This window comes from Neofelis nebulosa, chromosome 7, assembly GCF_028018385.1.
Source record: "Neofelis nebulosa isolate mNeoNeb1 chromosome 7, mNeoNeb1.pri, whole genome shotgun sequence".
Taxonomy (NCBI): Eukaryota; Metazoa; Chordata; class Mammalia; order Carnivora; family Felidae; genus Neofelis; species Neofelis nebulosa.
Window position 1 is genome coordinate 94,526,306 of NC_080788.1, and position 24,140 is coordinate 94,550,445.

A 24,140-nucleotide genomic window follows, 5' to 3' on the forward strand; every position below is an offset into this window, starting at 1 on the left:
AAAAAGTATGTCAACTATCTTTTATTCATCTGTTAACTATTTAAAGAATTATTTTTCTTTTACATTTCTAAGACTGTGACCCATTTTTTGGTGGGGGGGGAGCAAAGAGGACATGTGTTTTAAGTTATATACAGGTAATATTAGGTCAGTCTTTCCTTGGCTTAATATGATTCCAGATTCCAAAGAGAAATGATTAATCTTAACTTTTAAGCATGATCACTGGTTATCCCTGTACTCTGAGGTTTCTCATATTCAAAGAAAACTCTCTTACCAAGCTACTGGAAAAGTTTACAAGAGGATTTAACATAAGTTTAAATTTATAATCCTGCTTTTGAGGTTGTTGTTGTCAATAATAGAGCTAGTTTAAGGATAGGTGCTCAGTTGGTTGAAGTCCTGAGTCTTGATTTCAGCTCAGGTTATGATCCCAGGATTGTGGAATGGAGCCCTGTGTTGGGTATTCTGATATTTTAATAGGCATATATAGAGGCTTTACTCAAGTGCATGACTGATTTCTCTGGAATACTATCATTCTACTTTTGTTTCTATTCTTTATCTATCTGTTGAATATTATCTTATTACTACCTCTGTCTGCCACATACAAAACTGCAACTTTGGTGTTATGTGGAGAAACTGAGGCTCAGAGCAGTTCAGAATAAGTTTTTAAGGCTTAAGGAAGTTTTTGAAAATGTTTCGTTGACTTTTTATTAATTCTTAGGCTACTGCAGTTTTATTAAAGTGATAGAAATCTTGGTATAGAAGAGGAAAAATAATTATTCCTTTTTGGCTGTTAGTTGAGCCCCCAGTAATAAAAGGCAGCTTAACAAGAGAAAAACAAATAAGTTTATTAACATATATATCTTATGTTATACATGGGAGATACTCAGGGAAAAATCAGTAACTCCCTAAGGTGGCTTAGAATTCAGACTTAAATACCATCTTTAAAAAAAAAATTTTTTTTAATGTTCGTTTGTTTTTGAAAGAGAGAGAGGGTGCAAGTGCAAGTGGGGACGGGGTGGCAGAGAGAGAGGGAGACACAGAATCCAAAGCAGGCTTCGGGCTCTGAGCTGTCAGCACAGAGCCCGACACTGGCTCCAACCCATGAACCAGGAGATCATGACCTGAGTGGAAGTCAGATGCTCAACCGACTGAGCCACCCAGCTGCCCCTTAAATACCATCTTAAAAGAGAAAGGAGAGGAGGGACATAGGCTCCTAAGTAGAAATTAATTGATTTTTAGGAAAGATGAATGGGCCCTTAGAAGAAAAATGGGAGGTGTGATAATTTGTAATTAAGTTTGTCTAAGTGCAGGAATAACTTTTAGTTGCCTCTCCTTGTGATGAGTCAGTTTTTTCTGGTTGATGAAAATCTCAGGGGAGGGGATTTATGACAGTTGAGTTCCTTTTGGAGAATCTGTTTTTGGACAGATAAGGGGAGAGGAAGCCTTTCCCTGCTTTTGCTGTTTTTCAAGTGTCTACAGTTCAATATTGTCAATATGTCAAAGCAACATATTTCGGGGCAGTATGTCCTAGATTCCCACAGTCATATTTTGGGGTGGCGTATTCTGCTACCCTTCATTAGAATGGCAGTATAAAAGGTAAGATAGGAGTTTTAGGGGTAATAAAAGTTTTTACTTTAGATACACCAAAAAATAAATATAAGTCTAGGATATGATTAAGCAGCAGTAATTGCTCTGGGCCATTTACCTGCCCATGGCCCTTTTAGTGATGCTAAATAATATCAGGGATTTCTTATTTATGTGTAAATGATTAGCAAACACTTTTGCCATCACAACCCTTATGTAACCAAAGCATTAGGACTGCTCTTTGCATTTTACCACAATCTGTTTTGTTTTATATTGCCATTTTGCCACTTCTTATTCCATGGTATTCTGGATTCTGATTTATAATCCAATTTCACCATTTTGGGGTGAGTGGAAAAAGTATGTTTTGACCTACAAGTCTCTTATGTTTGTATCTGGTTATTTTTAAATCATTCTTATTTTAGGTTGTGAAACAGTTTCGTAGTGGTGGTTATAATACATTGGTTTCTACTTGTGTTGGTGAAGAAGGTTTGGATATAGGAGAAGTTGATCTTATAATATGTTTTGATGCCCAGAAGAGCCCAATTCGTCTTATACAACGAATGGGTAGAACTGGCCGCAAACGTCAAGGCAGAATTGTTGTTATCCTTGCTGAAGGACGAGAAGAACGTGTAAGTAGACTTTCAGAAACGAGATTTGATACTTGAAATTTGAGAAATAAAGCCTAAGACAAATATCAATCTGTTAACATTCAAAGTGGAAACAATCTGTAGGAAATTGTGGTTGATTCCCCCCCCCCCCCCACTTTGTAGTAGATTCTGACTATTTATTTTCTTGTAATTGGGAGAATTCTTAACTGGATTCAGTCTCTAATTTTTATCCATATTGAAGAAACACATTTTTTGTACTTCAGTACCAACTTAGAGACACCAAAAAAAAAATCACTATTTTTGTATTATTTTGTTTTACTATTTCCCTGTGCTTCTAAGCCTTGTTTTTTATTTTTAGTTTTTTCTTTTAAAGTGATAAGAGACTTGAATTACATCACTCAAGATTATAGTAAAGTATGAATGTATCTTGCTATAATGTTGAGTAACTTTTGTAACTCAATGGGATTATTTCCTTGGCCCAATATGTCGTTTCATATAGATTTTTCATTAATTATAGTAGTTTTAAAAAAGTGATTTAAAATGTTCAATAGACCCTTTAAAATTCATCCTGAAAAATGAATTTCTCCCCAGATACTTTTCATGTGATTATAGCATGTTATGTAACATTCTTTTGATCTATAAAATGATCTCAATAAATGAAATATCTGGCAGCTTATAAAATCTGTGTACTATCAATAAATGGATTAGGTTATAATTATGTTACCTCAGGCAAACCACTTAACTTCTGTGTTCAGTTGTTAGTTTTCTTATCTGTAAACTAGTCATAATTGCCCATGTTTAATGAGCACTTGCTCTCCTGGACACTCTTCTAAGTGCTTCAGATACATTTTCTCATTTAAATGATATACAGTGTACAGTAAAGAAAGTTGAGGTGTAGAAAGATGAAGTAACAAGCTGGAATAAGGGAATAGTATTTTTAAAAAAAAGCAATTTACACTTACATATAAATATTCGCCTTATTCAAAAATGGCAGGATCCTAAATAATAGATTTCCTTTTTGCAATATAGTTATGAAGGTAGGCTTTTATAATACTAGATTTTGAACTGATTTTTTGAAAATTTTTTTTAATGTTTATTTATTTTTGACAGAGAGAGAGAGAGCGTGCAAGCATGAGTGGGGGAGGGGCAGAGAGAGAGGGAGACACAGAATCCAAAGCAGGCTCCAGGCTCTGAGCTGTCAGCACAGAGCCCGACATGGGGCTTGAACTCACAGACTGCGAAATCATGACCTGAGCCGAAGTCGGACGCTCAACCGACTGAGCCACCCAGGCGCCCCTGAACTGATTTTCAAGAGTTAATTGAACTGGCCTCAAATTCAAGATAGATATTCTCAGTATTTAAGTGGATCAGAGTTTAATTTACTGTTTATAATAAATCCAAACTTCTTGTCATGGCTAGATGATTATTATAGAAATAATGTAATTTGACATTTGTCTTTGCAGACTTATAATCAAAGTCAATGCAACAAAAGAAGTATTTATAAAGCTATTTCAGGTAACAGGCAAGTTCTTCATTTTTACCAAGGAAGTCCACGAATGGTGCCTGATGGAATCAATCCAGAATTACATAAAATGTTCATCACATGTGGTGTCTATGAACCAGAGAAGCCTTCTCGGAACTTGCAGCGGAAGTCCTCTATCTTTTCCTATAAGAATGGTGAGTAAAAAACTTGCATTTGAACCATGCATTTTTTTCCCCTGTTGTTAGTTAACAGGCCATATGTTGATATATTTCCTTTTGGAGAAACTCAGTGTATATTTTAGGATGTTATGAGTGTTGAAGAGGATAAGAGATTATTCACGTGACAAAAGGAAGGAGACAGTGACAGAATAGTGATAGAAACTCAGTGTTGGGAAGATTAAAAATGGCCTATCAACTCAGAGAATCATCTTTACAAAATATAGAAAAGGAAGGAAACAGTTTTATTATTGAATAGAGATTGAATCAGATTTTAGTGTGCATTCGTAGACAATCCACTAAGATAATACAAAACAGAAATTCTACCCTATACATCCCTTCAGGTAGTTACAATTGTTTACATACATATTCTCAAGATTAATGGTAATTTATCCTCACATAAGAGGATAGCACCTCTTTCTATATATTCTTTCATAGTTCATCTTCAATTCACCTGGTAATTAAGGTAGCCATTTGTGGTAGCTTTAGTGCCTTTATTCAAAGAAATAAGACTTCTTTTATCTGTGCAAATAGATAGTGAAGGGAATGGTGCCTAGGGCTAAACTCCCCTGGTAACTAGAAGAGAGAGTCACTATCTTCCTTGATGTTTACATTTCAGAGAGAGTTCCTACATCCTTAGGAAAACCTCTATGGTTGAAATGCTAACTAGAGGCTTGCTCAGACTTTACAGAGATTCACATAAAATACCAAAGAGTTAAAAGATTTATAAACATTAGGGATCTCTGGAATTATTTTAAGAAAAGGAAGGGGAATGGGGGCTCCTGACTGGCTTAGTGGGTAGAGCACCTGACTCTCCATCTTAGGGTTGTGAGTTCAAGCTCCACATTGGGCAAGGAACCTATTTAAAAAAAGAAAGTTAAAAAAATAAATAAATAAAAGATAAGGAAGGGAAATGGTTTCTTTCCCTTTCTGCAAAAGAGATTTTTTTTTTTTTTTAATTTTAAATTTACTCTTATATGAGATAGTGGCCAAGTTAGACCAAGTTCCTGGTGATACTGAGTCAGTGAGAAACAAATACTGTGGTGCCAGGGAGCATATCTAGTAATGAGAGTTGGTAGTTTAAGAACTGCAGAGATTTTGGTGATATCAAGAAAATATCTTGAAATGTTAACACTATGAAGAAGAGAAACTGAAAATTTTTTGTTTTAAATTTTGCTTAATCTTTAATTAGAGCTTTTAAAGAATCATAAAATCATATAGTTATATTTTAACATTTGGAAGGAACCTTGGGGATCATCTGGTCAAATTACCTATCAAGATAGGAGGTATTTCTGCAGCTATTTTTAAAAAATATTTTAAGAAGGAGGTCATATTAGCTATAGGCACTATGTTATATAGCAGGTCTATAAAATGTATTCATCTTATACAACTGGAACTTTAGATATTTTGAGCAAGAACTCCCAATTTTTCCCTCCACCCAGCCCCTGGCAACACCATTCTGTTCTCTGATTGTGTTATTTTAGATAATATTATATCGATAGTCTAATCATGCGGTATGTGTGCTTCGGTGACTGGCTTATTTCCCTTACCATAATTTCCTATAGGTTCATTCATGTTGTAGCAAATGGTAGGATTTTTTTTTTTTTTTTTTTTGAGGGTTGTACAGGGGCAGAGGGAGAGAATCTTAAGCTCCACACCCAGCTCAGAGCCCAATATGGGGCTTGATCTCATGATCATGAGATTATGACCTGAGCCGATATCAAGAGTTGGATACTTAACTGACTGAGCCACCCAGGTGCCCCAGTTAGGATTTCTTTTTTAAGGTTAAATAATATTCCATTGTTTGTACATACCACATTTTCTCTATTCATTCATCTGTCAGTGGACATTTGGATTGCTTACATCTCTTACATATAGTGAATACTGCTACAGTGTACATGGGGTGCATGTATCTCTTTGATTTCAGTTCTTTTGAGTATGTACCCAGAAGTGGAATTGCTGGATCCTATGGTAGTTCTATTTTTAATTTTTTGAGGAACCTCCATGCTGTTTTCTCTAACAGCTGTACCACTCTATGACGCCACCAACAGTATACTGGGATTCAAATTTCTCCATATCCTCACTAACACTTGTAATGTTTCAACTTTCTGATTGTAGCCCTCCTAACAGCTGGGAGATGATGTTTCTTTGTGGTTTTGATCTGCATTCAGTATTCTTGTTAAATGCATATTCAGTCTCAGCTTGAATATCTTTTAATCTAGAAATTCTATTTCTTTATAAAGGTTCTTCCCTATGTAGAAGCCCTATACAGAAGAAGTTTCTTTCCTTTGTTGAAAAATGTCTTTGTACCTTCTTCTCATTGATTTAGTGTTATTTCTAGATACAAGGAATGGTTTTGATCCTTTGTGTACTTAAGTAGCAGTTCTTTATATATTTGAAGACGATACCTCTCAAATTTAACTGTCAGTTCCACTGATTTTCATACCATGAAGTTTCAAGATCCTTTCCCTCCTAGTCCATTGCTTTGGATTCACTTTATTAATGTTCTTTCCATTAACTCAGAGCTGTTAACCAGTGTTATTGCTAATTATTAGTAACAGCTAATAATCAGCTGTTATTGGATATGCTTATTAAACCTCAGACAAATCTATTTAATAGGAATATACCTGTCATTCACAATACTTTGCCAGACCTTTGGCTAAAGAAAAAAGATAGTATGTATAGTTGATCCATGAACAACACTGGTCTAACTGTAGTTTTTTTTAGTAAATATAGTTCAATACTGTAAATGTATTTTCTTTTATGGTTTTCTTAATATTTTTCTACATTTATTATAAGAATATAGTAAATAATACATAAAACATAGAAAGCATATATGTTAATCGACTATTTATGTTATCAGTAAGGCTTCCAAACAACAGTAGGCTATTAGTAGTTAAGTTTTAGGGGAGCCAAGAGTTAAGTGCCCGTTTTTAGCTGGGGCATAACCCAACCCCTGAATTATTTAGGAGTCAATGGTATTTTGGATTGTTTTGAATTTATTTAACTAATAATAGCATCAAAACTTGATTAACTTGGCATTAATTATTCTCAGTGATAATTGTATTTTTGTAAATGTTAAAATAAACCATATGTTTAATAATTGGTTCTAAAATGTAACTAGACATGGATGACAAATTTCTTTTGTAAAATTCTAGAACCTTTTTTTTAGAACCTATTTTTAAAAATATTAGCTCATGTTCGTGTTTCTATGCTTTTTTTCCCCATTGTCCCTGATTTTTCTTTTTTTTAAAAAAAAATTTTTTTTAATGTTTATTTATTTCTGAGACAGAGCATGAGTGGGGGAGGGGTAGAGAGCGAGGGAGACACAGAATCAGAAGCAGGCTCCAGGCTCTGAGCTGCCAGCACAGAGCCAGATGCAGGCTCGAACTCACAAATCGTGAGATCATGACCTGAGCTGAAGTCGGACGCTCAACCGACTGAACCACCCAGGCGCCCCTTCCTGATTTTTCAAGTGTCAGTGATTCATCTTGCTAAGATTGTCTGTATAAATGTAATCTTCTGTATATTAGTATACAATTCATCTGGGCTTAGAGATCTGAACTTATTTAAAGTGACTAAAAGATAGGCATGCCTTCCAATTTTAAGAGTCTGAGAGCCTCAAATTGTTAGATCTCAAAGGGACCTGAAAATTTAAACCTGTTATTTAACAAAAGCTTTTTTTTTTTTTAAAGTTTGTAATTTGTTTATTTTGAGAGAGAGAGAAAGCATGAGTTGGGGAGGGGCAGAGAAAGAGACAGAATTCCAAGTAAGTTCTGTGCTGCCAGCACAGAGCCTAACACAGGCTCAAACCCATGAACCATGTGATCCTGACCCCAGCCAAAGTGGGACACTTAACCAACTGAACCACCCAGGTGCCTTCAAAAGCTTGTTATACAGTATTTGGGAATAGCTAAGACAGAAGTTGTCTGATTCCTAATTCAGTAGACTTTCTGATTGTTTTCTGTCCTCATTGGTATTGGACCAGAGTTTGTTCTTTATACTGTTTATCCTTTCCAGTTTGCTGATTATTTTCCTTTGTAGAGGTTATGGAAGTCAGAAAGGGTTAATTTAGTATACCTTCAAAAAAAATTTTTTTTTAGTTTATTTTGAGAGAGACAGTGAGCAAGCGCATGCACAGGCAGGGGAGGGGCAGAGACAAAAAGAGTGACAGAATCCCAAGCAGGCTCTGCGCTATCAGTGCAGAGCCCCATGCAGAGCTTGAACTCATGAACCCTGAGATGATGACCTGAGCCAAGATCAAGAGTTGGACGCTTAACCGACTGTGCCACCTAGGTGCCCTAATTTGGTATACTTTTTAAAAAAAGTGTATTATTTCACTTTCTGAAGCAGGTCTTTTCTGTTTACCTCCATGTCCCCCCCTCATTTAAGACTTAAAGCTAAAAATGCTTTTTAGACTTGACATCTTCCCCTACTCCCAACCAAATGTCAGATAATCTTTCAGATGACAATGATAGAGTCATACCAGTTTTCATTGGTAAGTTTTTTGACTCTTTTGTGCCAGATCTTAGACAACAACATGGAGAGAGTCCAAAACGAACCAAGATTGAGAGCCTAGCTGCCTGGCTCTGTTATATTAACAAAGTCATTATGGAAGGTTAGCTTCTGGACAGGAGGCTGTACTAGTACTTTCAAAGAGGTGAGAGAAAGTTAGAAGATCTATAGAAGCAGGAAGTGACAACCAAATGATTATGTGAAGAATACTGGTTTTGAGGAAGAGAATCAGTCATTTAGCAAACATAAATAGATATAAACAGAGAGTTTGAGTTGATGTTGTGTATTTTGTGTTTGCCTAGCAGATTTTTAAAAACTTCTTTTCAATTCTTTTTTCAACTTGTAGGAATGAAGCAAAGTAATTCAAAGAAAGATTGGTACCTATCAGCAGAAGAATTTAAATTATGGAACAAACTTTATAGGTTAAGAGACAGTGATGAAATTAAGGAAATAACATTGCCTCAAGTTCAGTTTTTATCTTTAGAAAATGAGGAAGACAGACCAGTAAGTTGAACATGTTTTCAGATGCTCTTTAGAGTGATAATGCAATAGCTTTGGGAGTGGAGAGGAATGTGTATGTTTAGAATGTCAGCTTACTTAAAAAATTAAGAATGTAAACAGTTTAAAAAGAATATTAAAGTCTAAGTTTGTAGAACTAATTTCTTTATATTCTTTATTATGTATATATTTTTATTTCACTGTAGTGTATTTACATAATGTCTGCATTTTTCCAATTACTTTCTACTATATGAGCATTTCCATAGGCATAATTTCCATGGTTGTTATGTTACTCTGTAGTATACCATAGTTTGCTTCACTACTTATTTTCCTGTTGTGTTTTTGGAATTCTTTTTAATATGTTAGTAACAAAATCATGCTGTCATGAGTATCCTTGTACACTTTTTTGAAACTATGTAAAACTTTTTTTTTTTTTAAGTTATTTTGAGAGAGAGAGAGAAATAGTATGGGAGTGAGGGAGGCACAGAGAGAGAGGGGGAGGCAGGGGCAGAGAGGAGAGGGAGAGAATTCCAAGCAGGCTATGTGCTGTCAGTCGGAGCCTGATGCAGGGCTCAAACTCATGAACTGTTATTTTATTTTTCTTTATTCTCCTGAGTTTTTAGTTCAAAATACCCAAATCAATTGATTATTTATAGTAGGCTGATTATACTGTTTTTTAAATAAGTTTATGAAATCTGAGATGTATATTTATCATTTTTACTATTTTTAAAATCATTATTCAAGACTCAAGACCCAGCCATTGGAATTCATCAACTCTCTCTATCTGATTGGAGAGTATGGCAGGATCATCCTTTTCCTACGTATCAAGTGGACCATTCAGATCGTTGCCACCATTTTATAAGCATTATGCAAATGATAGAAGGAATGAGACATGAAGAGGTAGAGTTTTGTTGTAACTTTTTCTTACTGATATGATGGTGAAACTAGAATACTTGATATTTATTCTTCTTAATTTGAAGTTACAAGAAACAAGTGTTTAATATAAATAATGATAGAATATTTTGGTTTCTTATAAAGTTCCTTGTGATCTTAATAGGGAACCAGTTTTCTGCCTTAGGTGAGTTAGTAGACTTAATTAGAAGAATATCATCTAAAATACAGATAAACCAGAGTAAAAATTTAATATACTAATGATTTGTATAAACTGCTAGTAAAGCTAGTTTAGGATTCCTGTTAGAATGGGATTTATTGAAATATTCTCCATCACATAGGTCATTTGGTGTATGTCTCTTTGATCCTGGTAGTAGTTTAGAGAATTATTGATTACTTGAGCAGTTTCTTGATTTTCTTCCTTGAGAGAATCAGAATGATGAACCTACTATAAGTATGAAATCCAAAATGTCTGGGTTAGAATTCTAACTCTACATCTTACTAATCATGTATCTATAAATTACTTAACCTCTCTGGACCTCAGTTTTATTTGTAAAATGGGGATAACGATAATACTTTCTTCATAGGGTTGTGAGGATTAAATGAGTTAATATGTGTAAAGCACTTAGAATAGTAACTGGCAGACTCAATAGATTGTAGCTGCTATTTGTATTATTAGCTAGTGTTCATGAATACATATAGAAAGTAATTATTTGTGGATCCCATAAAATCTGCACTTATATATGTCCACCTCTATCCCAGGCCCAGTTATACATCATTTGGCTAAATGAAATACTCTGTCTGTGGGAAGCATAGACACCAGCAGGGAGACAAACATTCTCAAATGAATACTTAGTGTACTTATTATACAAAAAAATTAGTTAATTGCTCAGTCCCTGAAGAGTAGAGGAATCCTGACTAAAGTAGCCACTCAGGAGGAAGAGGGAAGTGTGGGTCAGAAATGGGGGGGTGGGGGGGGACTCTTGTTTTAGATTTAGAAATAAATAAGACAAATTCACTCTAAGAGTTCTTGATTGGGAAATTTGTTAAAAATAGTATATTCCAGCCTACAGCCTAATAGATGTACCGGTACATCTATTTCAGATGCTCTAAAATCTGTTCTTAGTTTACCTTTATCAAGAGAGCAAATTTAACATACATATATGTGGTTTGCATTTATATACATTAATTACTTAAATATCAATTTTTTTAGGAAATTAGAATAGTTGCTCAATTAAATGTTAGAAGTGAAAAACTTAGTGTTTATAATCTTATGTGTTTATTAAATTTGTTCTTTCTGCAAACAGTTATTGTGGGTCTTCCATGTATTAAATTTTGAGGATGCAAAAATATTGACTGATTAAAGGTAATTTATGATAATTATACAGTAGTGTCATTTATAATTTTGTTTGATTTATTAGAATAATTTTTAAGTTATAAGAGAAAATTATTTGAATAATGTAATACTGTTTGGAAAATAACATAAAGTAAACTCGTTTAGTATTGGCTCTTTTGTTTTCTTGTGACTTTTTCATTTTCCGATTTCCTAGGGAAAATGCAGCTATGAATCAGAAATTATATCTTATTTACAAATGGAAGATGTTAGTTCAACATTTCGTGCTTCCAAGAATGGATACCGTCCTCTTGCCAATGGCACCTTTACTAGTAACAAGAAATCATCATTTTCAAGGAATATAAGTCAAGACAGTTCATTCTCAGTGGCAGAACCTGATGAAGAATGTGCTGAAATTTTTAAACAAACTCAAATCAAACCTATTAAAATTGCTTCTTTAAAGAAAAAATCTTCTAAAGAATTGAAAAAAGATCAGCCTAAAAAAGAAAATAATGATGTTGTTATGGATTCTTTAGATACTGATGGCGGTGCTACTGTTGAAAATATTTTTCAGGTAGACGTACTAAATGATAAAAGGGCCTCAGATATAGATGAAGTTGCTGCTGCCGTATGTGCTGTCAGTGAAAATGTTGTTCATCAGCCACGTGGATTGATGGAAGGTCAATTCATAAATAAATCTAGTTCATTTGTAGGAAATTTTTTAGATTCTGGTTATAACAGTTTCATTGATGAGAAATATGTTTCATCTAGCTTATTTCTTCCATTTGAGGAAGAACTTTGTATAACTAGAATAGATGACAGATTTTATAATTGTCATTCATTAACGGAAGAGGTACTAGTTAATGTAGAGAGATTTTTGTCTCATTCTCCTCCACCTCTCATTGGACTCTCAAATTTGGAATATGAAATTGCTAAGGGTTCTGAACTTGATAATTTGCCTTTCCTACCCTGCACTGAGTATTTACAGAATGGTAAATCTACCCGTATGATGTCATATTCACCTGTAAATTCTCAACAGGATTTAGAATTGAATTCGCTTAAATCTATTAATCATTCTTTTGAAAAAAGTTGCTTTTATAGTGCAACTAATGATAAAATTTCTGATGACCCAAGCTTCAATGACTATGTTGATGAAGTACATAAAGATAATATAAATGAAAATTTAGTATTCAGCAGTCATATTCAAATAAACATAGGCCCTCCAAAGTATTTAGTTGAAAAGAAAAATTACAGGGATAGCAATGGCCTCCCAATAATGCTCACTGATCAGGATGAGAGTTTACCACTATTCAAAGATGTTAATACAGAGTTTAATGATGTGAGCCTTTCTCCCTCAAACAATAAATATAAATTTTCTTGTGTGCCAGACAAACCTGCTGTAAGTGAAATGGCACCTGTCTCTCAGTTCTTAATTTCTGATGAACTTTTGTTAGACAATGATTCTGAACCCCAAGATCAAATTATCTGTGATACTAATAGTTGGAAATCTCATCAAGATTTGAGAGGTGTGCATGAGGAAAACCTGAAGAGTGATGAATATGTTTTTGACTGCTCTAAGGATTTATTCTCTGTTACTTTTGATTTAGGATTTTGTAGTCCAGATTCTGATGATGAAATATTAGAACATGCATCAGATATAAATAATAAGTTTTTAGATCTATCTGAAAGGTGTTTAGATATTAAGGAGATAAGTGATGCAAATTGTGCTTCAAATCAAGCAGTAATACCACGAAATCATGTTGCTAGTTCTACGAGTAGAACCATTACTATCCCATCAAGTGAAGATAAGTGGAGTCCAAATTTTGCACAATTTCCACTGAGTGCAGCAAAAAATAAAAAATTTATGTCTCCTGGTTATTCTCAATTTTCTTTGCCAGTAGGAGAAAAAGTTGTTAGTACACCACTTTCTGAATCAAACACATTGAACTCATTTTCTAAGAAGAGAAAGGAAATGCCTAGGACACCAGATTCTAATAAGGGAAAAGTAGATCTACAAAGTTTCAAAGAAATATTGAATTCAACTTTTGATGATTCAGGACTTTCTGTAGAAAAGGCTAAAAGCAGGGAGCAAATCAGTCTTCGTCAATCCCGTCATCTTGCTGAAGGTAAGATTCCATCTTAATAAAGCACATAAATCTTGCTAGAATAATTTACATAAGCTTCTGTAATTTTTCAAAATGTAATTTTTCAATATTTGGTGTATTGAATGAGATCATTGATGTATATGTATTTCTTAAGTTGATGCTTACTAATAAAAGATGTATTTTATCTGCATATATTTATGGCATGCATGCCATGGGAAAGGTATTCCTGCCCTTTGGCCCCTGCCCCTTGGCTGGAAAACCCAAACAATTGTGTGACATATACATTTGAAAAGATCATAGTAAATTGTGGAAATAACTACCAAATAAATAATAAGATAGTGGATATTTAGGAGGTTCAGAAGATGACAGAATTGTGGACTGGGTTAGATTGGTAATGTAGATTTCTTAATGTAGATTTTCATTTTGACTCTTCAGGAATATTTACAATTTGAATATGTTGAAAATAATAGGGAATTTGGTTATAAAATGAAAACAAAGGGAAAAGGAAGTATAAGATTTGGGGGGAACAGTATAAAGTAGATGATTCATATAGCAAAATAGTTGAAAAAAGTTGAGAAACAAGACTGTATTTGGAGGACTGAGATAAGACCACAGAAGTTCCAGAGAAATCTCTGGCTTTCTGTGATCTAATTCTAAACACTTGTAGAACACTAGAAAATATAGTGATAGATGTTTGGTACTAAAATGACTTAGTAGTATTTAAGTACTGTGATAGAACTCAATTCTAGCTTATGTATAGATTATTGTAGCAGGCCGTAGGGTAAAATGAGTTTGCACTGAAAATTTTTTTTACTTTCCATGTTTATTTTCTTTCTTTCTTTCTTTCTTTCTTTCTTTCTTTCTTTCTTTCTTTCTTTCTTTCTTTCTTTCTTTCTTTCTTTCTTTCTTCTTCTCTCTCTCTCTCTCTCTCTCTCTCTCTCTCTCTCTTTCTTTCTTTCTTTCTTTCTTTCTTTCTTTCTTCTTTCTTTTTTCCTTATTTTCATAAATCATTATTATGATTTCAGGAGTAGAATTTAGTGATTCATCCACTTATATATAACACTGGGTGCTCATCCCAGCAAGTGTCCTCCTTAATGCCCATCGTCCATTTAGCCCACCCCCCCCCCCCCCACCCAACACCCCACCAGCAATCTTTAGTTTGTTCTGTGTATTTAAGAGTCTCCTATGGTTTGTCTCCCTCTCTGTTTTTATCTAATTTTTGCTTCCCTTCCCTATGTTCATCTGTTTTGTTTCTTAAATTTCACATGAGTGAAATCATATGATATTTGTCTTTCACTGACTTATTTTGCTTAGCATAATACACTCTCATTGCATCCACATTGTTGCAAATGAAAGATTTCATTCTTTTTGATCACTGAATAATATTCCATTGTGTATATATGTATATATTATATATATGCATACATACATGTACACACACCACATCATTATCCATTCATCAGTCAATGGACATTTGGGCTCTTGCCAGACTTTGGCTATTGTCCATTGTGCTGCTGTAAACATTGGGGTGCGTGTGCCCCTTCAAATCAACACTGCTGTATCCTTTGGATAAATACCTAGTAATGTAATTGCTGAATCTTAGGGTAGTTTTAGTTTTAATTTTTTGAGGAACCTCCATACTATTTTCCAGAGTGACTGCACCAGTTTGCATGCCCACCAGCAATGCAAAAGGGTTCTTCTTTCTCCTCATCCTCGCCAACATCTGTTGCTGTCTGAGTTGTTAATTTTAGCCATTCTGACAAGCGTGAGGTGGTATCTCCTTATGGTTTTGATTTGTATTTCCATGATAATGAGTGATGTTGAGCATCTTTTCGTGTGTCTGTTAGCCATCTGGATGTCTTCTTTGGAAAAGTGTCTATTCATGTCTTTTGCCCATTTCTTCACTGGATTATTTGTCTTTTGGGTGTTGAGTTTGGTAAGTTCTTAATAGATTTTGGATACTAACCCTTTATTTGATATGTCATTTGCAAATATCTTCTCCCATTCCTTTGGTTGCCTTTTAGTTTTGCTGATTGTTTCCTTCTCTTTGCAGAAGATTTTTATCTTGATGAAGTCCCAGTAGTTCATTTTTGCTTTTATTTCCCTTGCCTCCAGAGACATGTCAAGTAAGAAGTTGCTGTGGCCGAGGTCAAAGAGGTTTTTGCCTGCTTTCTCTAGGATTTTGATGGCTTCCTGTCTTATGTTTAGGTCTTTCATCCATTTTTAGTTTATTTTTGTGTATGGTGTAAGAAAGTGCTCCAGGTTCATTCTGCTGCATATCACTGTCCAGTTTTCCCAACCGCCATTTGCTGAAGAAACTTTTTTCCATTGAATATTCTTTCCTACTTTGACAAAGATTAGATGGCCATACGTTTGTGAGTCCATTTCTGGGTTCTCTATTCTGTTCCATTGATCTGAGTGTCTGTTTTTGTGCCAGCACCATACTGGCTTGATGATTACAGTTTTGTAATACAGCTTGAAATCCAGAATTGTGATGATTCCAGCTTTGATTTTCTTTTTCAGGATTGCTTTGGGCATTTGGGGTCTTTTCTGGTTCCATACAAATTTCGGGATTGTTTGTTCTAGCTCTGTATAGAATGCTGGTGTTCTTTAGACAGGTGATTGCATTGAATGTGTAGCTTGCTTTGGGTAGTATTGACATTTTAACAATATTTGTTATTCCAATTTATGGACATGGATTGTTTTTCCTTTTTTTTTTTTTTTATGTCTTCTTGAATTTCTTTCATAAGTTTTCTAATAGTTTTCAGTATAGATTTTTCACCTCTTTGGTTAGGTTTATTCCTAGGTATTTTATGTTTATTGGTGCATCAGTAAATGGGATTGGTTCCTTAATTTCTCTCTGCTGCTTTATTATTAGTGTTTAGAAATGCACCCAGTTTCTGTACATTGATTTTATATCCTGTGACTTTGCTGAACTCATGGATCAGTTCTAGTAGTTTTTTGGTATAGTCTTTGGGGTTTTCCAGTATCATGTCATCTGTGAAGAGTGAAAGTTTGACTTCCTCCTTGCCGGTTTGGATGCCTTTTATTTCTTTGTGTTGTCTGATTGCTGAGGCTAGGACTTCCAACACTGTGTTGAATAACAGAGGTGAGAGTGGACACCCTTGTCATGTTCCTTATCTTAGGGGGAAAGCTCTCAGCTTTTCTCCATTGAGGATGATATTAGCTGTGGGTCTTTCTTTGGTATATGGCCTTTATGATCTTGAGGTATGTTCCTTCTATTTTGGCTTTCTTGAGGGTTTTTATCAAGAAACGATGCTGTATTTTGTCAAATGTTTTTTCTGCATCTATTGAGATGTAAATCTTTTATTATGTTATTCTCATTGGCGTCAAGGGCATGATTTATGAATGTTTCATTTAAGATGAAAACTTATTTAAGGTCTGGAAATATGTTTAATTTTTAAAAATTAACTCTTTTGTATAGTTTTGGATATACTCTAACATTTATATTTTTACCAAGTTTATGTTACCTTTGAGCCTCCAGTATTTGCTTTTAACACTTTAATATTAAGTCTCTTAATGGGTGAGATCATTTTTCCTATCTTTATGTCAGATTTTCATTAAAACTTTTTCTAGCATTATATTTAACTACCAACTATGGGCAATATAAACGTATTTATACAAATGTTATTTTAGTTAAATATGTGGTTATTAGCAAAAGTTATCCTCTTAATTTCCTCACTGGCTCTGTTTTATTTTTCTGTCTCCTGCTGATTTTTTTGGCCAAACTTCTGAAAAACTCTTTTTAAATAATGCACCCATCAGGGGCACGTGGCTGGCTCAGTCAATTAAGTGTCTGACTCTTGATTTCAGCTTAGGTCATGATGTCACAGTTCATGAGATCAAACCCCACACCGGGGTCTTTGCTGCATTGCATGGAACCTACTTGGGATTCTCTCTCCATCTCTCTCTGTCCCTCCCCTGCTTGCATGCTGTCTCTCAAAATAAACATTAAAAAAAAAAAAAAAAAAAAAACTAACATTAAATAATGTACCCAATCAATAAAATAGTTGTGGATGAACTTAAATCTATTGACCAGATTCATTTTTTAATAAATTTTAGATGAACAATTAACAAGCAGTGAAAGTGAAGATGATGAGATTTTTCGAAGAAAAAGTAAAAAAACAAAAGGAAATGTTTTAGAATCCCCACAGGTGAGTCAGTAATGACAACAATGTGATTATATAAAGGCTTTCTCCTCCCTATCTGCCCCGCCCCCACTTAAGTCTTTTTTTAAAACTTTTTATCTATTTATCTACTTTATCCAGGATGAGAAAAATGGGGAAGTTGCTTCCCCACTTCATGCTGTGAAAAAGCGCAGAGTTCCTCTAAACAGAGTAAGTAGATAATAGATAATGTATAGTAGTTCAAATTATTTTAGAGTAAATATTACAAGAAAAATATTTGTGTAGGTGAATGTAGGTGTATTTGATCTAATAGGTATATGGTTAACACAAGAATAGTAATTCCTATGTGATTGGAATTTCTGTTTCAAATTTATACTTCTTTAAAAACTATTCTTACTTTAGTCAGTACACTTCAGTTCACTAAATATCTGCTCTCTATCTACTGTGTAAGATGCTCAGGGTACTACTATAAGTATGATATCCTGGAATTGTCTAAAGTCACCTACAGTCTTAACAGGAGAGACAGATAAGTAAACAGATAATTTCAATATAATTCTTTAATAAGTGATAAAAAATTATAAGCCTTTAGCTTAGTCCTTAGGAGTTCTGGAATGTTTCTTGAAGATATAAATACCTTAGAGCATATATGGTAGTAAGCCAATGGGAAGGCTTGCCAAGAAAGCTAGCAGCTTAATGAATGATGCAAAGCAGGGAAATAGCATCTCTTTATTACTGGATTGTAAAGACAAAGAGTGCCAGGAAGTAAAATTGCAGAAAAATTTGGGTCAGTTTTGGAAGGCCTTATTCTTTCATTTGCTTACTGAATGGGTTTGAAAGAAGGAAAGAAAGGAGTTCAAGATGAGTCCCTGGTTTTTGGCTAGGGCTGTTTGGAATATGTTTCACAAATTTAGAGAAGGCAAAAAGATGATAAATTCAGTGTTGAGCATGTTTGAGTTTGAGGATTTTGTGGAGTAGTGATGTGACAGTGTCTGGCAGGCATTGTCTGGCAGGACTGAATCTGCAGTTTAGGTAGAGGGCAAGTCTGAAGGCTAATGATGTTCATTTGTTATCAGTTTATAGCTATTTGATAACTAAAAGTTGAGATTAGGTAATATTGTGTATTTTAATTCTCTAATGCAATTTAGGAGAAACTGCAAAATTATTAAAAATGTTATCAGCTCATGTTTATTTTGTATATACTCCTATAACACTTCACTAGAAAAATTGCTTTAGCTTGCTACCTTAACTGGAATGTCTGACTGCCTCATCATAAATGAATTAAAATATTGACAATGCTGGTGATCAATCCATTTTAAAGTAAAGTTATTCCTGTTACTTGAAATTATTTTGGTAAACTTTTGATTGTTTTGATTGGTTTTATGTTGTTCTGAAGAGATATAGTGATAGGCCTCATTGTCAAAATTTGTCATGGTTTTAGTCATTTCTTGGTTGGAAAGGGCTGTACGTTGATAACTGATTCTGAGAGTTATATTTATAGTCTTCATTAATTTTTGTACAGCCCTTTAGGATCTTCTAGAGGAGATAAATGAAAACTATAAGTATTCATCATATGCATTTGATGTATACTAAATTGAATGAAGACTATAGTAGTACCTAATTTAGTGTTTTAGTACTTAGCATCACTTAACTTTTAAATTCTTAAGTATTATGTATTTTTAACATGGCTTTGAGTTGTGAGAGTATTTTATTTTTCTAACAAAAAATGTTAGGTCAACTATTTAAAATGAAAAAGAAAATAAAAGCAAAAACCTGTGAGAAATGCATTAAAATACAATTCAATTATATTTTCTTATGCAAGACATTTTTTGAATTATTACAGTTAGAATTTTCATCTAGTGATGAGAGTGACAATTTTCACAAACAACATCCACAGTTAGAAGACTTCAGGGGTCATAACAGGAATGCAAACAGAGGCATCAAAGTCCAAAAGAAACAGAGTCACCTTAAGGTAAACTTTTTTCATTTTCATATATATATATGTATTTAAATATATATATACACACCCATATATCATATGTATTAATAATAAAAATTAGGTTTTACATTAGTAGATTTCTTGTTAAAATTTCTTTATAGGAAAAAATCCAAAAATTAAAAATATTTTTCACTCTAATTTTACTTGTTTTACTGGAATTAAAATCTCAAGGTGTGATAGTTTAGTTTCTTTTTATGTTCTGAAATTCTTTCAGTGCTTTGTTATTTTGAATGACTGAATGAAGAAACTTTAGTGAAAATTTAAGATTCAAACTGAAAAAATACAGAGACAGAAATCTGAGTTTTAGATTATTTGTTTTTACAGTCAGTACATCATTTTTCTTATGTCTATGCGATACTCAAATCCTTGGAAAAGAATCCTCGGAAAAGAATCCTCAGCACCTTTTTTTTTTTCCTTTTATGTTTATGAGAGGGAGAGAAGAGAGGGCAAGGGTGAAGGCAGGGGAGGGGCAGAGAGAGGGAGACACAGAATCTGAAGCAGGTTCCAGGCTCTGAGCGGTCAGCACAGACCCTGATGCGGGACTCAAATTCACGAACCACGAGATCACGACCTGAGCCAAAGTCAGATGCTTAACTGACTGAGCCACCCAGGCACCCCTACACCTTTTCTTTTCGTAATCAACCTTTTTGTGGTGCAGTATTTTTCCTGGCAAAAATTAGCCAGAAGACTTGGGAAACTCTCTGCTTATTAAGAAACATCCAGCAAGCTGACATGCTGAGTTGTACTGTATTTTACTTACAGTAGAGTTATCAGAGGAAAATTTAAATAGGTGTGCTACTTTGGCATTTCTTCTTGAAGTTTTCTTTTTCTTTAAAGCATTGGCAAGAAATCCATTTTACAAAACTATTTCCAGTTATGTAAGAAAGTAAATTATTTTCTTAAGTGTGTTTCCTTGTTTCCTAATTTGTCACAGCTTGCAGCTAGAAAGTTTTTGGATGACGAAGCAGAACTTTCCCAAGGAGAGGCAGAGTATGTTTCATCAGATGAAAATGATCAGTCAGAAAATGAACAAGATTCCTCATTACTTGACTTCTTAAATGATGCAACTCAACTTTCACAGGATATAAATGGTAAATGATATAATGATGCTTCTTTTTCTTCTAGTTTTCAGTGCTTTTAACGTGATTATGTTTAAATATTTTAGTTTTTAAAGATCTTTGAGTTATAAAGGAAGAAAATTTGGTATGTCTGAAATATTTGGTCACTTTCATTCAAATTCTGTAATGTTTGCTTTATTTTAGACTCGGTTGCTTATAGGCTTCTGCTAATTTGATCAGATCTTACCAGAATGACCTGGTTGGCTCAGTGTCATATGTTCATTGTACAAGTAGTTAGTGACTACTGTGTGCTGGTACTGTGTAAAGTTCTTGAAAAAGCTGTATCAGTGGACAAAAATCCTTGCCCTTATGAAGCTTCCATGTGAATGGAAAGAGATAAACAGTATACACAACAGTTTACATAAAAATGAAAAAAAGAGTAAGATGAGGATTTGGAGTGGGAGGAGCTAGCAGTATTAACAATGGACATGGTGTAACTTTAAGGTAATTAGGGGTAGGCTTCATTGAGAAGATGATATTTGATCAAAGATTAGAAGGAGATGAGGACTTGAGCAATGTTGAATGTTAAAAACAGGTGAGATACAAACCTAAATTTATTAAATTTGCCAAGTAAGAGAGATCTGCTTTTGGAAAACAGTCTCTCCAAACAATGCTTGAGCAGATCTTATATATGTTAATTACAGATGAGTCCGATTGGCTGTAATAGAAATAGGAAAGATTCTGGTGAGATTTTCAGTGTTCTAATCTTTCACAAATCTTGCCATTTATTTTGCTCCTGTACTCTCTGATATGTTGTAAGACAGCAAATTTTCCCAAGCTCTACTTGAGAGAAAGGTTTTAGGGCCACCTGGGCGGCTCAGTTGGTTAAGCATCCAACTTTAGCTCAGGTCATGATCTTGTACTCTCAAGTTTGAGACCCGTACTGGGCTCTGCGCTGACAGCTCAGAGCCTGGAGCATGCTTCAGATTCTGTGTCTCCTTCTGTCTCTGCCCCTCTCCTGCTCACGCTCTCTCTCAAAAACTAAAAAAAAAAAAAAAAAACATTAAAAATTAAAAAAAAAAAAGGTTTTAGAGACTTAAGTTCTCAGTACTATGCCCTTGATACTGATATGACTTGCAGAATAAGGTTTCTTAGTACTATGCCCTTAATGTTCATTAACAGCGACTTTTAAAGGTTTGCAGTATCAATCTGGCGGGGAATATTGATGCAAAGGCAACAAGCAATGTCCAACTCATGGTCTGACTTATTTTAGTAGTATCACTCTAGCTTCACTGTTGAGAATGGTCTTCAGGGGAGCAAAGGTGGGAGAAGAGACCAATTACAAGTTCATTGCAGTAATCTAAGGAATGATACAGTCTTTTACCAATGTGGTAGCAGTGCCAGGGTCAGAAAGATTGGATTGTGAATACTTAGAGCTGCCAGGTTTTCCTGATGGATTTGAGAGAAAAAAAGGAGTCAGTGTGTTTGGGCAACAGGAAGGACATAGTTGTTGCTGTCTTATATTAGGCAGGCTACAGGTGGAGCCCTTAGGTTAGGGAGTAAGGAGATCTGAAACTCCATTTTAATTTTTTTAATTTTTCAAAACTTATTTTTTTAGTAATCTCTACACTGAGTATGGGGCTTGAACTCACGACCCCTAGAACAAGAGTTAAATGCTCTTGTGACTGAGTCAGCCAGACATCCCTGAAACTCCATTTAGACATAGTGCATTTAAAATATGTAGGATTTCAGGGATGCCTGGGTGGCTCAGTTGGTTAAGCGTTCGACTTCGGCTCAGGTCGTGATCATATGGTTTGTGAGTTTGAGCCTCGCGTTGGGCTCTGTGCTGACAGCTTGGAGCCTGGAGCCTGCTTCTGATTCTGTGTCTCCTCTCTCTGCCCCTTCCCTGTTCATGCTCTGTGTCTCAGTCTCTCTAAAAATAAACATTAAAAAAAATTTTTTTTAAATATGTAGGATTTCAAAGTTTTTTTTTTTTTTTTTTTTCCATTTGTATGACATTTGGGAAAAGGTAAAAACAGCAGGGACAGCAAATAGATTATTGTTTGTCATATGATGCATTTGTCAAGACAGAATTGTATCCTGAAGGAGGATGCATTTTATTGTATATACATTCTACCAAAAAAAAAAACCTGTAAAACAAAAAAAGTCTCTGAAAGCTCCTAGATCCTGAGTCCTTCTAAATAAGAAACTAGAAGTAAAGTCTCACTAAGTTTATAGGGATTTAGCATGAGTAAGGAGTGCATAGGTAATCAGGAGGATACCTAGTAGTTGATAGCTATGCTATGGAATGGAGGGAAGGGGAATATTATTCAAAGAAAAAATTATACATCTTGTTCCAAGCAGTACGGTCATTAAATGAGTGTTAGCCTTGAAAATAACCTAAGTTGATTAATCACTCCAAAAAATGTAATGGAAAATGAGAGACAAAAATAAAATTGCTCTCTGATTATAACCCTGAAAGTACACATGAATAGAAACTCATGTGTTTCCCAGTTTTTGCTTGACATCAAGTTATGAAACGACCTTACCTCCTAGCTGTGTCTTTTGATGTCTTTAAGCATATGTTTTCTTTTTTGCCTGGATGTCTTATGTTTTATTTAGTACTTTCTGTAAGTCAAGTACAGTCCTCAGATTTTCATACACATTTATTTTTCATGAAAAGACTACCTTAATACTCATTTTCAGAGCTAAGGCAGAGAGCTTAAATGAATTGTCACAATCATGCAACCAGATGGTCTGATTTTGAAGGCAAAACTAACTTTACAGTTTTTAATAATTGTTTTTAAACTTGTTTCGATATACATTAAATATCTTTTGTATAAAATAATTCTGCAGGTTTGAATTATGTGAATTTGGAATAGGTCAAAGTTAAATACTCTACTGGTTTTCATTTAAATAATTCTGCTACTTGAAATTCTTACTATCTTTACACAGATTCTGAAATGAGAGCTATTTACATGAAGTCTTTGCATAGTCCACTGATGAACAATCGGTATAAAATGGTCCGTAAGAAGCATAACAACATAAATATTTTCTCACAGGTATGAACTATAGAAATACAGTGGAGAATTTCCTGATGGTAATGTTGAGATATGTTCCTGTTAATGAAGTCTCCATTTTGTTTCTAGTACTGGACTGTCAGAGCTATTTGGGATAATTTCTGCTCTCAGAAAGGTGGACTAGATGAATTCTCAGAATCCCTTTTAGTCCTAATTTGATCAAATTACCCTATCTTTAATTTGAGCTAATTAGAATATACTGTTGAATTGGTTTCCAATTAGAATATTTAGAAGAAGTGAATGGAATTTAATCATGAGTTACATTTTTATTTTTTTCTTTTATTCTTTTATTTGTCTTGAAAATTATTTTTTATAAAGATGTTATTTTCTAAAATTATAGATTATTTTTGATTTATGGACATTTTCACATTAGTCTTCTTTGTTAATAAATTGCCAGTATTCAGCTTGGTGTAATGTTCGTATCTCTGTACTTCCATTGTGTTTGTTATGTAGCCCTTATCACATTGTTTATAAATTGTTTATTTTTCTGGCTACCTACAAGAGACTGTACATTTCTAGAGAGTAAATCATTCTTTTTATAACCCCAGTCTCCCCATTTTTTTCCATAAAGCACATACTCAGTATTATGGTAGTTGAGCACAAGTGACTGAATTAATGAAGTAAGTGAA

The 24,140-nt window shown here is 34.2% G+C and overlaps 1 protein-coding gene across 2 annotated transcripts in view; it reads left to right on the forward strand.

The window, feature by feature from the left end:
• The window catches only part of FANCM (FA complementation group M), a 66,290-nt gene that overhangs the window by 33,881 nt on the left and 8,269 nt on the right, over positions 1-24,140 (forward strand). For both annotated transcript variants that reach the window (XM_058738938.1, XM_058738939.1), the window contains exons 10-19: positions 2,004-2,210; positions 3,653-3,866; positions 8,749-8,906; positions 9,645-9,800; positions 11,342-13,250; positions 17,313-17,404; positions 17,519-17,587; positions 19,218-19,346; positions 20,308-20,464; positions 23,387-23,493. In XM_058738938.1, coding sequence (XP_058594921.1) covers positions 2,004-2,210; positions 3,653-3,866; positions 8,749-8,906; positions 9,645-9,800; positions 11,342-13,250; positions 17,313-17,404; positions 17,519-17,587; positions 19,218-19,346; positions 20,308-20,464; positions 23,387-23,493 — 3,198 coding nt within the window. The remainder of the gene's footprint in view (positions 1-2,003; positions 2,211-3,652; positions 3,867-8,748; positions 8,907-9,644; positions 9,801-11,341; positions 13,251-17,312; positions 17,405-17,518; positions 17,588-19,217; positions 19,347-20,307; positions 20,465-23,386; positions 23,494-24,140) is intronic.